Genomic DNA, 17,298 nt, shown 5'->3' with positions numbered 1-17,298 from the left:
CAGTCCAGCTCTCTGCTGTGGCCGGGAGTGCAGTGGAGGATGGCCCAAGTGCTTGGGCCCTGCACCCCATGGGAGACCAGGAGAAGCACCTGGCTCCTGCCTTCGGATCAGCGCGGTGCGCTGGCCGCAGCGCGCCAGCCGTGGCGGCCATTGGAGGGTGAACCAACGGCAAAAGGAAGACCTTTCTCTCTGTCTCTCTCTCTCACTATCCACTCTGCCTGTCAAAAAAAAAAAAAAAAAAAAAGAGTGACTGACTGAGAGAAAATTCATAAGAGAATGAGATTAACATCTGCTCTGGCCTTGCTGTCTTAATTTTATCAGAGTGTCTTTATGAGTAGTTTTTAGAGACTTTCGTTTGACTTTGATATTATAATGTTCATAATCACCAATATAATAATTCATATGATCACTACAAAGTCAAGTTTAGAATTCACATGCTCCATGATATTCACCAACCAGAATATTAACCAAAAACCAAGACAAATCTGATACCTGCTACTTCAGTCCTATCAACTGCTACACACAAATACCACGTGCCCTTGTGCAAATTACATGACCGGAAATCGTCTACCAAACATATTAAAGCACAACTACACACGGACATCAATATCCATGACTACTCTATCATGGTTATGACTAGTACTGTTGTCACGATGTAATACCATATTGATAAAGATGGTAGACAGTGGATAGAGAGAGTAAAGGTGATGTTGAGTGCTCACTATGTGCCAAGCATTTCATCATTTTATAAATTCAAACAACAATCCCGGGAAACACTACAATTATGCCTGCTTTTATAAATGCCTGCCTTACAAAAGTTCAGGTAATATTCAACGATCACAAATGGATACATAAGGGAAGTGAAATTTAAATCCAAGTCCTCAAACACTAGAATCTACATCCTTTAAAAAGAAATGCTATAGTCATATACAAGCACATAAAAGTATAGATATACATATATCTATATATGTAGTTTTTGAAGAAAAGATTTGGGGAAAACACAAAATTCACATGATCGGAGAAAATACAAGGACGTTATTTTTCAAAGTTGATCAGTTTAAAAAGACTTTTGATTTTAAACAAAATATAAGGTACAAATATTACAAATTACGTAACTTCTACAAAAAAAGCAGGGGAACGATAATATAATATTTGCTGGGCAATCAGCAGACTTCATAGATAAACTACCACACATGCCAAGTAATTACTGAAATTACACGTAATTCTGTTACGCTACATAAAATCCAAGTTGCCCTAAAACATACACAACCGCCCCATGTCAAATGGTTCAGATTATGTGCAAATGTGATCACTATCCAGTGGCTCTTCAAGCCAGCAAATAAGATTTAATCCTTCTTTCATAACCTCTAAAATCTGTTTGCTTGTTTTGTTTCTACAGGAGGAGCAGAATCACAATCCATCTACTGTCCTGTCAGATCACCTCAAAAATTATAAATGCTGGTTTCACAGGAATCACAGGAAATCTCAGCGATGAGCAAGAAAGGATTTAAGGTTTCAGGAAACAGGTGGTGAAGAGTCTTCCAGTGACTCGCCTGCAGTGTGTTGCCCTCAGCCTCCCTGTTATAAACCACACAGTGGCTGAAGCCTCAGAGCCACTTTGGGTTAGATATTGTTAATACCTGACTGGTTTGTAAAACAGATTGCATGTCTCCCACAGACCCATTATTTGAAAGCTTGGCACCCCAAGTATTCTGTTAACGGTTAAAGGACTAGTGTTAATGGTTGACAGATCAAGGATGGGCCCTCGATCTAATTTTATGGCATCTGTGTGGCAGGTCTTTATGTCACTGGAGATCACCCTCCAAAGAGGTTGTTCACATAAGCAGAACATGTGACCTCTCTGCTCCCGGAATCACCACATGATCTTCTCTCGTGTGTTCTGCCCTCATCAGACACCACACTAATGGTGCTGCCTGATCTTGGACTGTGAACCTTCTAAATTGTCAGTGAAACAAATCTTCCTTCCTAAGAAGCACCTCTTAGGCATTTTGGTTGTAGCAATGAAAAGCTGACAGATAAAATGCCCATCTTAAAAGAGACAGCTTGAAGTTAGACACTGGAGAACTTTTCTGTTATTGATTCACTTGGAAAGTTTATACATGTTCCATGATATAAAAAGATTAGTTTCTGGGGCCAGCATTCTGGTGTAGCATCTTAAGCCACCACCTGGCATCCCATATGGGTGCTGGTTTCAGTCCTGGCTGTTCCACTTCCTATCCAGCTCTCCGCTAATGCACCCAGGAAAGCAGATAGTCCAAGTCCATGGGCCCCTGTACCCACGTTGGAGACCCAAACAGAGTTCCAGGATCCTGGTTACAGCCTCGTCCAGCCCTAGCCACTGTGGCCATTTGAGAAGTGAACCAGCATATGGAAGCTCTCTCTCTCTCTGTGACTGTGTGTGTGTATAACTCTGCCTTTCAAATATAAATAAATCTTGCTTTAAAAACTATAGTTTCTAAGGTATATTATGTATTTTCATTTCCCTACAATGAATAATATCAAGAAGAGATAACACTTGCCTTTATTTCTTCAATCTTTTATTTATCATCCTTAATGATTAATAATCAGAAAAACACATAGAAAAAAATTACTTTTTCTAAAGGACCTTTAAAGAGACATAAAGGGGGTGCACATTTGGCCTATTATTTAAGATGCTACTGAGGACTCATAGTTCCCTGGGTCAATGCCAGGCTCCAGTGTCTGATTCTAGCTTCCTGTTAACTCAGACTCTCTGAGGTCACGGTGATGGCTCAAGCAGCAGGTTCCTGCCACCCAAGCAGGAGACTGTAATTGAGTTCCCAGCTCTGGCTTTGGCCTTTGGCCCAGCCCCAGACATTGCAGGCATTTAAGGAGTAACCCAGCACATGGCAGCTCTGTAATCCTGACTCACTTTCTCTCAAATGAAAACAAAGTAACAGTAAGTACTAAAGTAGGAGTGATCTATTCCTCTCATTTCAGGTTTAGTGTATTTCATGGGTTCAAATATCAATTCATTTATTTAGTAACTATGGATCTCAATCTGTCTGTACCTCCTGTTTCATCCATGGTAAAAATGATAACCCTTTCACTTAAACTGGGGGGTTTATGCGGAGGGCCTAAGAAGTCACTAAATACCCAGCCCATTCCCCATTAATTCCCTCACGAAGCGTTTATCCAACATGGACAGTCCGAGTGCTGAGTGTTAAGGTTACAGCAGTGAGCAAAACCCAGACAACACCCTTGTTCACTCACACTTTCCGGGCTAAGGGATCCCAACGGGTCACATGAACTTCCCACAGCCACCAATCGCAGCGGAACCACTCACGACTCTGCATCTGTGTACTCGGCATCGCCTCAGCTGAAGCACAGCGTCCTCTCTGGGGCTGGGCAGAGCTGGCTACTCCCATCTGTGCTCCCTGTCACTTGGTTAATACCCTGCTCGCAGCACTGGGCCATGTAACTACCACGTAAGTCTCTCTCTCTTGACTTCCTTTCCCTCTGCACTGTAAAATCCTCGAGGGACAGGGTTTAAATACTGCTCTTCTTTGTGCCTCTGGTGCTCAGCATAGTCTGACACAAAAGAGATGCTTACTATTTGCTCAAGAATGAAAGCGGCACGCGGAGACAGCAGGGTGTTAGGCAAAGCTTGTTTTCTCTCTTCTTCCTCATTCTTCAGATGGATGTCCTGGAACCTTGAGAGCCCACTGTAATCTCCACGCACTCCAAGTGTACTACAATGCTTTTCTGTGCCATTTATTTAACACTGAAGCAGACACTTCAGTATAATTTTCCTTATTATCTGTCACTGGTGAGTGCTTACTATGTATTGGAAATGCACATTGATTTAAATGAATTATCTTATGGAATCTTTAAATAACTCTGGAAGATGCATACTATTATACCTATTTAACAATGAGAGCATCAAGACTGAAGACAGATAAGGAACTTGCCCCACAGCACAAGTTAGTAAGCAGCAGGTTTGACACTCGAATCCAGGGTCTCCCTCCACAGTGAGCACTAGCACTTCCACCTGTAGTGGAGCTTCCACAGTCACCGAAGCAAGCTGTATCTGAACATTCCTTCTGGTGCCGCCAGCAGACTCAACATAAGTATCCATGGGTTTAGATTACCACAGCTCTTCTGCCTAGTCCTGGTAGGTCCTTGGCTCCAGATTGAAAATATCAGGTCTGTCTACTGTTCCTGACCTCATTCATCTTCAGCTGAATCTAGCCCAGAAGTTTGCATCCTTTTTAAAACTCTGGTCCCTGGCCGGCGCCGTGGCTCACTAGGCTAATCCTCCGCCTTGCGGCGCCGGCACACCGGGTTCTAGTCCCGGTCAGGGCGCCGGATTCTGTCCCGGTTGCCCCTCTTCCAGGCCAGCTCTCTGCTGTGGCCAGGGAGGGCAGTGGAGGATGGCCCAGGTGCTTGGGCCCTGCACCCGCATGGGAGACCAGGAAAAGCACCTGGCTCCTGGCTCCTGCCATCGGATCAGTGCGGTGCGCCGGCCGCAGCGCGCCGGCCGCAGCGGCCATTGGAGGGTGAACCAACGGTAAAGGAAGACCTTTCTCTCTGTCTCTTTCTCTCACTGTCCACTCTGCCTGTCAAAAAAAAAAAATAAAATAAATAAATAAATAAAAAATAAATAAATAAAAAAACTCTGGTCCCTATAGTCATCTTCTATCAATCAAAAACATGTACAGCTGTATTTCCTATAAATAACATTATAAAACCAACAAGACCAGAAGGTGTGATTGTTCCATACTGTAATCAGAGTCCCTTTCCTATCCAATATCACTCTCTGGCCTTGAACTAACATGATTCAGCTGACTTAATCTACATGTCCCACTATGATTACAAAACTCTCTAGGCCAGTAGTTAGTGGCTCCTACCTACTCCCTGACAAGACAACTATGACTGGTATACTGGAACTGCTGTTCATATTAAGTCATTATTTATAGTTCTCCCAATAACAGATACATTTGCTGGGGTAAAAAAAATTTATAGACACAAACTTTACCCTATACCTAACAAAAGGTAGTTTATGGAAATTGGAAAAAAAGAATAAATCAGTGATTATATGGTAAGTAAGTGAGCTATTGATCTGGTTCCCTCTTGATAGACAGAAAAGCAAATTTTATTTATCCTCCAAACTAAGCAAGGCCCTATGCCAGGCACAAGGAATCAAAGGGCAAAAGTTGTGGTCACTGTTTCTTGCAATTTCAGCATCTTGTGGTGAAGGAGAAAGTAAACAATTAAAAGAATTCTATGTGATAGCTCCCTCCTTGGAGGCCGTGGCTGACATGATGATATGATGGAGTAACAAAATCAAACAGATTTGAGGGCCAGATAGGTATTAAAATATACACAGAACTGACACTAAGGAATATAGCAGTGGTAAGCCTATGCAAAATAAAGAATACTAATGTGACCCAAAGGTAGAAACTAGTGAGCCACTGACTGTTCCACAAAGCACATTTGCAGCCTAGATCCAGCCTACTGGCTGTAAGTTCACCACCACTAAAACAAATGCCTCAGAAAGTGATTTGTAGCTTCAGATTCTAAACCAGCACACTCCTAGAATTAAATAACTGATTATTTCATGGAAACCAAATCTTAAGTTTTCTGTATGTCCTTCACAGTCTTACTTTGCTGTATAACTTTGTGGTCTCTGGTAGGGTATCTATAAAATTATTTGCTCAAGCTGAGCCATTTCATTAACTGAACTTGAAATTATGCCATTCTCTTAGTAAGACAGAAAGGAAGATTAACCGGACCAAAAGAAACGACTATCAGCTGCTGATTCATGACCAACAAGGGCCAACTATGTGGGGAGCAATCCGGACTAGACTAAGTTACTCGAATTAAGACTTATTCTATGCATCTGCTCTCCCACAATATGGCGCTGGGAGAGAAGTAAACAGCTTCCGCGCAGCTGCCTCCAGTTCAACCAATTAACTGTAGGACTTGCTCCTGATTGGAGGAGAGCAGCGTACTCGGCGTGTGGGCAGCCGAGTTAGGATTGGCGGAGGAGGACTATAAAGGAGGAGAGAGACGGCATGCACCGGGAACATCTATGGGGAACATCTAGCTGAAGGAACACCCGTGCAGCCCCCCAGAGAGCCGGCCGGCGGTGTGCCGCTCCCCTGCGGAAGTGGGGAATGCGGCCAGGGGGAACTGCCCTTCCACGGAGGTGGAAGGGATAGTAGCCAACCCGGGAAGAACCAGCAGCAAACCCGGGGAGGGCCGAGCAGACGAAAGAACAGCGCAGGGTCCTGTGTCGTTCCTCCACGAAGAGGGGGAGCGACATAACGGTGCCGTGACTCGGATAGGAAACCTAGCTCGGATAGGAAACGTGACTCGGATAGGAAACCTAGCTCGGATAGGAAACCCAGGACGGATAGCAAACTTAGGAGGGAAGAAACGGGAAGAACTGGGAAAATACCGGAGAGAGAGACTAGCAAACAGCCTAGGGAAAAGCCGGACGAAAAGGGTGCTGGAAGAAGCTATTGAAAGCCTAGGCATAGACTCAGATACGGACTACGGGGGGAAGCTGGGAGAAATCTCTAAGGTCGAAAGCGAAAGTGAAAGCTAGAACAAACAGACTCGGATGCGGACTGTGGGGAGAGGCCAGGAGAAATGAGGGAGGAATATCGTTGGAGGAAAACTTAGGGAAACATACCGGGTAGAGAAAACTGTTAGGGAAATTGAAGCCGCGGGGGGCAGGCCGAGGCGGATACGAAAGCCACTTTGGGATTCTCAAGTTAGCCCGGGAATAGGGGGCGAAAAGTTGAAACCAGAAGCTGAGACGTAAGCCAGATTGGGATCCGTCTGATTAGCCCGGGGAGCAAAGGACGGGAAGCCAGATCGTGGGGCAGAGACGTACGCTGGGTTGAATTCGCCAGGCTGGCCCGGGGAACTTGGATTGAATGCTAGTGGCGGACACGTAAGCTACGCTGTGTTACTCGCGGAAGCCGCCGCGTGCAGAGAGAGCACGGGGCGTGAATAGATAGGGAACGGGGCTGGCGTAGGCTGTGGTTCAGACGCGAAAGGGTTAAGCGTGGAGACCGCGGAGCGCGCGAAGCCAAGCCGCGCAAAGCCGGGAAGCTGCGCAGATGAGAGAGGCGCGCGGGCTGAAGCGGCGCAGAGCCGGGAACCCGCCGGCGGGGCGAGGTGCCAGAAAGCCGCAGGGATAAGAGAAACAGAAGTTTTAGAAGTAAAGTGAGAAAAATAGGAATGCTGGAAGATAGAAATAAAATGGGAGAAATAGGAATGCCCGGAGATAGAGAAATAGAGAAATAAAAAGGCCTCCCTACAACACTGCAATGTGAGAGCTTGGATTCGGTCTGCCTAATCAAGTGAGGCGATGAGCACCTGCGGGCAGCTAGCAGCTTATGCGCCGCAGGTCACCGAAGACAGGCACGAATTAACATCAGTAAGGCTTCCCCACAATACAACAATATTAAGCTTGGATTCGGTCTGCCTGATTTAAGGCGGTAAGCGCCAGCAAGCAGCTCGACCAGAGTATGAGCTGCAGGTCACCGAAGATAGGCACAAACCAACACTAATAAGTCTCCCCCACAATACGGCAATGAGAAGGCTTGGATTCGGTTTGCCTGATAGGTTTTGTAAACACCTGCAGGCAGTTCTAGCAGAGCAGAGCATGCGCTGCAGGGCACCGAACACAGGCACGCATCAGCGCCTAAAAACCTCCTCACAACATGGCGAAGAGAGGACCCGGATTCGGTTTGCCTGATAGGACTTGTAAGAGCCTGTGGCAACTCTAGCAAGTAGAGCAGAGTGTGTGCCGCGGGACACCGAAGACAGGCGCGTATCAACGCTAAAAAATAAAAAGAAAGGGGGATCTGTGGGGAGCAATCCGGACTAGACTAAGTTACTCGAATTAAGACTTATTCTATGCATCTACTCTCCCACAATATGGCGCTGGGAGAGAAGTAAACAGCTTCCGCGCAGCTGCCTCCAGTTCAACCAATTAACTGTAGGACTTGCTCCTGATTGGAGGAGAGCAGCGTACTCGGCGTGTGGGCAGCCGAGTTAGGATTGGCGGAGGAGGACTATAAAGGAGGAGAGAGACGGCATGCACCGGGAACATCTATGGGGAACATCTAGCTGAAGGAACACCCGTGCAGCCCCCCAGAGAGCCGGCCGGCGGTGTGCCGCTCCCCTGCGGAAGTGGGGAATGCGGCCAGGGGGAACTGCCCTTCCACGGAGGTGGAAGGGATAGTAGCCAACCCGGGAAGAACCAGCAGCAAACCCGGGGAGGGCCGAGCAGACGAAAGAACAGCGCAGGGTCCTGTGTCGTTCCTCCACGAAGAGGGGGAGCGACAAACTATGCAGACATTTCTCACTGCAATTCTTTGGGTTTTCATGTTCTTCCCATTGAGTGGCTAGTAAGCAGATGTATTTGCTACCAAAGCACACACACACACACACGAACACATGCACACACACACACTCCTGGCTACAAGAACTTGCCATCTCATTTCTCCTTCTAAGGATAGACAATGAAGAAAATGGTTTTCAGAAATAATGAAATTATGTGTCTCAATATATGTGGTATGATGCAAGGAAGATAATGAAATTAAGTATACCATTATACTTCCTGTCATAGGAATGTTACAACTTGAGAGCTTAAATATAGGCAAATGAACAGAGCCACGTTTCTAGAGTGTTTGCAAGAAAATGTTGGTTTTGATCAATTGTACTGCTAACAACAGAAATGACATTAAAAATTTTATGCTGTCACAGACTTATAAACTACTGCGGAAATATCGTACTATCTTAATTATATGCTGCTAGTCAAATTTAAGTAGCAACTAGTAAACATTCACCACTCGAAAATAAACCTGAGTTTGTATGTATTTTTAGGATAAATTATTCCTTAACAACCTCAGCTATGGACATTAAGAGGCAGCTTTGGGAGAGAAGGGTTCCTGCCCAATGAAGTTCTATTTTCTTTTGACTTTATCAACAAACCCGTATTTGCGAAGTACAGGAGAGTACTTGAAAAGAGTATTTCCCAAAAATCCTTCCACCAGTGCAAACGACTCTGCCTGCCACTTGGACTTCCAACCTCACCTTGGTTCAAAATGGACCCCAACTGCTCCTGCACCATCGGAGGCTCCTAGACCTGTACCTCCTCCTGCAAAAGCACAGTGAAAATGCATTTCCTGCAAGAAGAGCTACCAAACCAGATGTCAGGAGATACCTGCTGACAAACACAAATACAGCAATGTGTATACATCTGAATTTATTCATACAACCCTAGTCTATCCACTACGGTTTTTCCTATGAAATATGTGAATGATAATAACATTATTGACCTAAAAAAGTATTTCCTAGCTTTTCATACAATAGTAACCATGTCAACAGAATTCTCGTACAGAAGATATTGGGAGAGGTGTTGGTTAAGGGAGAGTTCCATAAAACAGATTGTGCCTGCATTGTGTTTTAGAGGGTAAGGCCGTGCCCTGTGACTCCAACATCCCATAGGGATGTGGGTTTCTGTCCCGGCTGCTCCACTTCAGATCCGGCTCCCTGCTCATGTGCCTGCGAAAGCAGCAGAAGATGGCACAAGTACTTGTCAATGATCTAGGCAACTATCCACATCACTTAAATGCAAGGTGACATAACAGAAGGCCTTTTAATTGTATTTATCAATTACACTAGAGTGTTAGGAGTACAAACATGCAAATTTCACACCATAAAAAAAGGTGAACTGAAAAACTGGAATGCACCTGAAATATAGAAGCAATCGTGCATTGGGATTCCAAGATGGCAGACTAGCAACCATGTACTGTGCTAGGTTAGAGGAAAAGGGGAAAGAAAGGCAGCAAGTGCACTCTCCCGGGAGAACTGCAGAGAAAACCGCACTGGAAACCCTACAAGAGGAAGAGGAATGCGGTGGACTTGTGTGGAGGGTGGGGACACACAGCATGGACACGAATAAATGCAGCAGCTGAGAGCCAGAGTGGGAGGTGGCTTGCAGAGGGAGGCGAGACTGGACTGTAGCCGGAGGGAGAGTGTGGCTTGAGTCTGTGCTGCAGCCCTGGGGGCTAGGGGTTGCTAGCTGTGGGCCCAATGGAAGTCCAAGGGGCTCGTTTATCTCACCCCAACTTCCGTACAACAGAGCCCACTGGCGGGCTGAGAAAGGGCAGGCGCAACTTTCGATTTGGGCAGCAGGTGCAGAAGCTCTTGCGCATGCACAGAGCAACTGGCTGAGACAGGACACCTTCTCAGGGGCAGTGGCAGAGAGAACAGCATTTGGCCAATGGCTCTTGTGTCCGTGTGTGATCCAGAGAACAATCCGCAGTTCCCACTGACTTTGAGCCTGGCTGGGAGGTGGCTGGGCACCCACATGGAACTATAAGGTGCACCCAGCCTCCAAGGATCAAGATGCCTAGGCAGAGCTGGCTTGGGGAACATCTGCCTCTCTGTCGACAAGACAGACCGGCAGGGCAGAGCCAAACCTCTGCACACAGCAATTGCACAAGCCTATAGCATCAAATTACTAGAGAACATTGGGGAAACTGCAAGACACTGGCATAGGCAGACTTCTTGGAAAAGGCCCCAGAAGCACAGGCAATCAAAGCCAAAACTGACATATGGGATTACACCAGGAAACACTTCTGTACTTCAAAAGGAACACTAAGCAAAGTAATGAGAAGACCAACAGAATGAGAGAAAATATTTGCAAACTATGTCACTGATAAAGGGTTAGCACCCAGAATATATAAAGAGCTCAAGAAACTCAACAACAACAAAATAAACTTAAAAAAAAAATCATCCCTTGATATCAATTCAGAACTGGTTCCAGGACATCTTCTACCCAAGGACACCAAAATCTGCCAATGCTCAAGTCTCTCAGATAAAATATAACAGCATTTTCATGTAACCTATACACACCTTCCACATACTTTTAAATCATCTCTATATTACTTATAATACTTAATACAATGCAAAAGCTTTGACAGCTATTAGATAGTATTGTTTAGGTAATAACAAGAGAAAGTCTATACATATTCAACGGACATAATTTTTTCCCAAATATCTTTTATCTGTGATTGGCTGAAACCACAGATGTGAAATCCTGTAAAGAGAGGGCCAACTATATACTCTAATTGGGTAAATAGTTATTATAAAGTCACTTGAACAAAAAAATGACAATCAGGGCACAAATGTTCATAGCTGACAACACGTATCGTTTACCGGCATTCTGCAAGTACTCAGAACAAAAGGCACAGCATTAACCACACCCCACCAAATTATTTTTAAAGAAGTTAAAAGCTTATGATTTATGAGAACTATAGAAAACAAAATGTATTAAACATGCTGTCCCATGAAAGTAATATGAAGAGTTTCCTACCTTCGTGATGAGAATTCGGTATTTATCCAGCATTTCCTGGTTGTCATGACAGCCAGCTAATAACTGCCACACCTCTGCCCTTAATGCTTCGGGAACACCACTCTTCACCAGAGTAGGCAGCCCTTTTGGCCGTGCACCAAGGTTATTGTGCCTGAGAAAACAAGAAAATACCATTCACACTCCTTTAACGACTCCAGGACTGCTGTCACTACAAACATATCCTGGTTAGCTTATTATATAAAAGTGGTACGCCCGGGCCCAGGTAAAATGGTGGGCAGCATGAAACAACAGTAATGTTTCTGCTCAGAGACACTTGGCTTTTCTCGACCCTATCTATCTTCCTTCTCGGTGAGTCACGTCACTTCATCTTTAGGGAATATATTTTCTTCCTCTTATTTTTAAAAAACGTTCTTTTGAACTTGTAATAATGAATGTGTTGGTGACCTATTTTTAGGCGAGATTCAAGGCAATAAAAAGAACCATCTGAATTCTCTGAGACAAATGTATGGAAGGATGTCCAGTCGTGTGCAGGCATGGGTGGGGTTCAGCAAGCGCTCAAAGTGGATTCTAGGCCCATCACCCCTTGCCTGAGATCAGACTAAGTGGGGCCAGCTCCACAAGCAGGCGTCACGGTGGAGGTTGCAGTAAGCCTATATATTTCAGTCTTGTGCAGCAGCCACATCCTGAGACAGAGCTTCCCCAGGAAGCCCTATCTTTGATGACCTAACCTACAATTCTTTATTCCAGCATGAACTTAAATACCAAGGATTTTTCACATAAAAACTATGTAATATAATATTTTTAATGAGAAAAGTTCGTTTTGGGGGCCAGCACTGTACAGCGACACTGCCTGTCACACTAGCATCACATATAGGTGCTGGTTCGACTCCCAGCTGCTCCACTTCCAATTCAGCTCCCCACTAATCTGCCTGGGAAAGCAGAAGACGGCCCAAGTGCTCAGGCCCCTTGTGGGAAACTTAGAAGGAATTTCATGCTCCTGGCTTCAGCCTGGCCCAGCACCAGCTATTGTGGAGGACATTTGGGAGTGAACCAATTGATTTAAGACTGACCTCTCCCCATCCCTGGTCTTTGAAATACATAAATTAATCTTTAAAACACTTTTTTAAAAAGAGTTCATTATTGTTTGTGCTTCCGGATTTATCTCCCTGACTTCTTACAAATCCAAGTACTCCCTAAAAGAAAAGACCTAGCCAGAACCTTATACAAATCCACCTCACTGTTAATCAACCTGACCCATTCCCAAGGGTGTTTAGAATCAGAACAAAGGCGAACATCACTCCCCCTAAAGTCAGTAGTCACAGAACAGAAGTGCCACTCTGATGATGGGCCCTCCTGACTAAAAACATGAATTATAGTTCCCAGTCTAGTCAGTGTAATTCCATTCTCAACTTTTTTCAGGAGGCTTCCCTTGGCCACAGAGCTACGATTCTATGCATTTATTTTTTATCAGAAATTATCTCTACTTGGTGTTTCCTTTGGATCTCGTGGAGCTGGCCTTGGTACACTCATCTGGATTCCAAACTATAATGCTGTCCTCTGGTTTGACTTGATACTCCAGCACCTGGTATCCATTTTTAAGTCTGAAAAGTCATAGAATCCACTTGGCTGTTTACTGAAATTCATCACCCATCTACTTCTCTAGATTCTGCATACTCTTCCACCTCCAGCCCGGACCCTCGTCTGGCATGCCCTTCCTCTAAAATATTCCAACATGCTTTCCCCATGCTGCTGTAATTTGGCTATTTCAGAAAAACTGAGTAACTTCCACAACTCAAACAACTTTTGAGTAAACTCATCCCATTAACAATTTTAATAAACCATTAGATTTATACTCACTCTATTCTAACAAAATTTTTTAGACCATTCTGTGAGAGAATTCAAGCAAAATGAAGTTGAATGAAGCAGAACTTATATGATCTATCACACTATCAAACATTAAAGAACATAATTAGGGGCCAGTGCTGGAGTAAAGTAGGTTAAGCCTCTGCCTGCAGTGCAGGCATCCTATATGGGTGCCGGTTCGAGTCCTGGTTGCTCCTCTTCTGATCCAGCTGCCTGCTGATGGCCTGGGAAAGCAGGGGAAGATGGCCCAAGTACTTGGGCCCCTGCACCCATGTGGGAGACCCAGAAGAAGCTCCTGACTCCTTGTTTCATATTGGCCCAACTCCGGCCATTGCAGCCATTTAGGAAGTGAACCAGTGGATGGAAGACCTCTCTCTCTCTCTGCCTCTCAAGTAAATAAATAAATCTTAAAAAAAAGAATATAATTATGCTAAGTGACAAAAGTAGTTTTCAAAATGGTAGATAGCTGTTATAATCACATATACACACATAATTTTGAAACCTATTAAACATTTAAAGGAAATATAAAAGAATATTATTCAGTTACAAAAAAGAATGAAATTTTATCACTTGCATCAAAGTGGTTGTAACTGGGGAAAATTATGTTGAGTAAATAAGCTGGACGCAGAAGACAAATTCTGCATGCGCTCCCTTATATGGGGAGCTAAAATTAAAAAAGAAATACAAACAACAATAAATGCCTATGTATATAAATTTTGCTGCGAATATGTTTTGTCAGACTTTGTTTCGTATCTTTGTCAGGCAAATTATTAGGAGTTATATACTGCTACCCTTTGGATGATCTGTGACTATCTTGAAATTTACTATGTATTTGTGGCATTGATATCTTTTCAGTTGATTGCTGTTTATGGCCCTTGCCTGAGTTCCTTCTGAACTCTGGTCTTTTTTTGTTTTTTTTGTTTGTTGAAGTCTTTATTTAGTGGAGCATCAAGCCTTTGACTTAATGTAAATTGAAAATATTAAATAGAAAAAAATTAATCACTCTTGAAATTACTGCTACCTAAGTGAAATCTGTGGTACCCGGAACTTCCTTCCAGGTTCGTCGTCCTTATCCAGCTGAGTATGAGATCACCAAAGAATTTTACACTCAAGAGAGCCAGAATCAGCCATGAATGGATCCTTCTTGGTTTAATTCCACACATCTAATCAAACTTCTGAATAGGAAAAATATATTTGGTTTGAGAGTAGCTGAAATTCTATATTCTTTGTATAGAAAACTGAGTTACTTAAAAGCAAGAGTGTACAAATGGCTAAACTCATATCTCACAAAATTAAACGCAAAGTACTCTGAATCATGGATCTCATAATGTATAATATCATATAAGGGAATTCAAAATAATCAAACGTAGTATATACTACAAGTTATCTAATGATCAGTAAGTCATTACTGTACACCTACACTCATTCGAACTCCAACAGATACCTTTATGCAAAAGAAATCTCTACTCAATCCCACTTAATTCCCTGTCATACTGTCTCCTGGCCTGCACATCAAATTTCTCAAAACCGTTACTGGATACTCACAGTCTTCTCACTCATTCCTCAACACAGTTCAACATGGCTTCCCTATTTCTTCTTGGGAACCTTTCTCTCCAGTAATTTATGATCTCTTCTACATGCCAGTAAATTAAAGGGACATTTTTTAGTCCTTTCACTGTTACCACTCCAGTTCCCTTGGCTCCAGTGAGAAAGGGTCCCTCTTTCTCCCCCTTCACAAACCCCACTGTTCCTCCTCCTCCTTTATTGCCCTCGAGTTCCAAGTTCTCTGTCTCTCCAGGCCTTCCCTTAGTGATCTCCTTCTCTCATCATCTCAGCTCCAGGCAGTATTACCACACGGATATACTGTGAGCTCTAAGGGTTCAGAGGCACCTCAAAACCAACAAGTCCAAATCGGAACGTATTCTTCTCCCTAAACCTAAGTGTTTCCCAGGGTACCATTCTCAGTAATTCGTACCGCCATCTGTCCAAATAGAAACTTAGGAGTTACTGCTGTTGGCATTATTTTATGCCCCCTTACCATAACTAATTCATCACCAACACTAATGGATCATATTTTCCAAACCTCCTCAAAATCCATGCATTTCCATCTCAACTGCCACCAATTTTATCTGCCCAAGACTTCTGTAGAAGCCTCCTAACATCGTCTCCTCCTTCCACTGCCATCATCACAGGTAGAATGAAAAAGCAAACAGCTTGATTAACTATTTTGTTGGCTCAGACTATTTTGTAAAATGACCTACTTAAGATTTAGAAGTTTGACTATCTCTTCCTATACATTCATATATGCATACATATATGTGCATAAACACATCCCTTTAAGACTAACAGTGAACAGTCTCCAATGAACACTTCAATAACATGATTCAGCTCAATGAACTTTCAGCTTCTAGCTGATCCAGACATCTGTTTGGTCAGGCTAATAAAAATGTTGTTTCTCCCTCTCTTAGAAACCTATGCACTACTTTTCTTTACAGAATGGCATTTAAGAATATTTAGGTCATTTATAACATTGTTTCTTTAACATCCTTTTTTTTAAAAGGCCCCTGGTGGCACTGGTTTTTTGTTTGTTTGTTTGTTTTGGTTTTTTGAAGATTTATTCATTTATTTGAAAGAGTTACACAAAGAGAGAAGGAGAGGCAGAGAGAGAGAGAGAGAGAGAGAGGTCTTCCATCCGATGGTTCACTCCCCAAATGGCTGCAATGGCCAGAGCTGTGCCAATCTGAGCCAGGAGCTAGGAACTTCTTCCGGGTCTCCCACACGGGTGCAGGGGCCCAAGGACTTGGGCCATCTTCTACTGCTTTCCCAGGCCATAGCAGAGAGCTGGACAGGAAGTGGAGCATCCAGGTCTTGAACTTGTGCCCATATGGGATGCCAGCGCTTCAGGGCAAGGCATTAACCCACTGTGCCACACTGCGGCCCCTCATTAACATCTTTTATTGGTTATCTCAGTAACAATACAGTAATTATGCCATATATGTCTTCCTTCTACTTACAAAGTACTAGTGGCTATCAGGACAAATACTGCTAGTGCATAGCTATGATAAGGGAATATTCTAATAAAAAAGAGTAATTCATAAAAATAATCACTGATATTTCATATAAAAATATAACTACATATGTCCATGCTTTGACCCAATATTAGTTGCAGCTATCAGCAACTTGGAAATAGGCAACTAGTTATAACATATGTTGAACTCCCCTAGAAGCGAGACAGATATCTAATACAATTACTTACAAAGCCACACATATACCAGGTACCCATTAGCCATACTGTGTATTTTTTTGTAATTTTTAATGTATGAATATGAACTCCCCAAGGCAAGAATCCTTGTCTTCTTATGTGTCTATCAGAAGCACCTAGAATAATGCCTGGCATACAGAAGACATTCAATATTTTCTTTAGTCAAGCAAATTTATCTTTTAATCTCATCTTTTTCTTAAAACTTTTTTTTAAAAAAATTCATATGTGAGGCAAAGAGGCAGGCAGTTCTTTTCTCTAAAAGAGCTCCCATCCACTTGTTCACTCCCCAAGTGCCCCCAACGCCATGCACTGAGTAGGGAACAATGCTGGGAGCTGTGAAGACAATCAGGTCTCCCACATGGGTAGCTGCAACCCAATTACTAGACCCATCATCGCTGCCTCCCAGAGTCTGCACTGGCAGGCACATAGAGCTAGGAACCAGAGCTAGGAATTCAACCTATATTCTGATATGAGATACAATCTCGTAACCATTAGAACTAAATGCCCAGTTCCAATATATTTTCAATAAATGAATAAAACTATGCAATAAAAATAACATGGCTAATTAATAAACACAGATACACACACAAACTTTTTTAAAAGCAAGAATTCTTTTTGACTACAATAGATTCAAAATGCTTTAATCTACTTATCTAGCCAATTTCCTTTGCCTTTAAAGAAAATTTTCTGAAAACTATCTAGGCATCTAAGAACTGTTTCTATTTTTAAGCTGTCCATTGGAGAAGAGAATTTCAAAGGGAAGTGATCATTGCAAAGAAAAACAGCAGGC

The 17,298-nt window shown here is 43.4% G+C and overlaps 1 protein-coding gene across 12 annotated transcripts in view; it reads right to left on the bottom strand.

The window, feature by feature from the left end:
- RABGAP1L (RAB GTPase activating protein 1 like) overlaps window positions 1–17,298 on the bottom strand; it is a 788,918-nt gene that overhangs the window by 535,234 nt on the left and 236,386 nt on the right. For 11 of the 12 annotated variants that reach the window (XM_070077150.1, XM_070077152.1, XM_070077147.1 and 8 more), the window contains one exon: window positions 11,384–11,534. In XM_070077150.1, coding sequence (XP_069933251.1) covers window positions 11,384–11,534 — 151 coding nt within the window. Of the gene's footprint in view, window positions 1–11,383; window positions 11,535–14,791; window positions 14,811–17,298 lie in introns of those variants that run through there. The other variant, XM_051856973.2, reaches the window with a different exon arrangement.

The sequence above is a fragment of the Oryctolagus cuniculus genome, chromosome 7 (genome assembly GCF_964237555.1).
Source record: "Oryctolagus cuniculus chromosome 7, mOryCun1.1, whole genome shotgun sequence".
Lineage (NCBI taxonomy): Eukaryota > Metazoa > Chordata > Mammalia > Lagomorpha > Leporidae > Oryctolagus > Oryctolagus cuniculus.
Note: the sequence above shows the minus strand (reverse complement) of the source record. Positions and strands in the feature narration are given on the sequence as shown.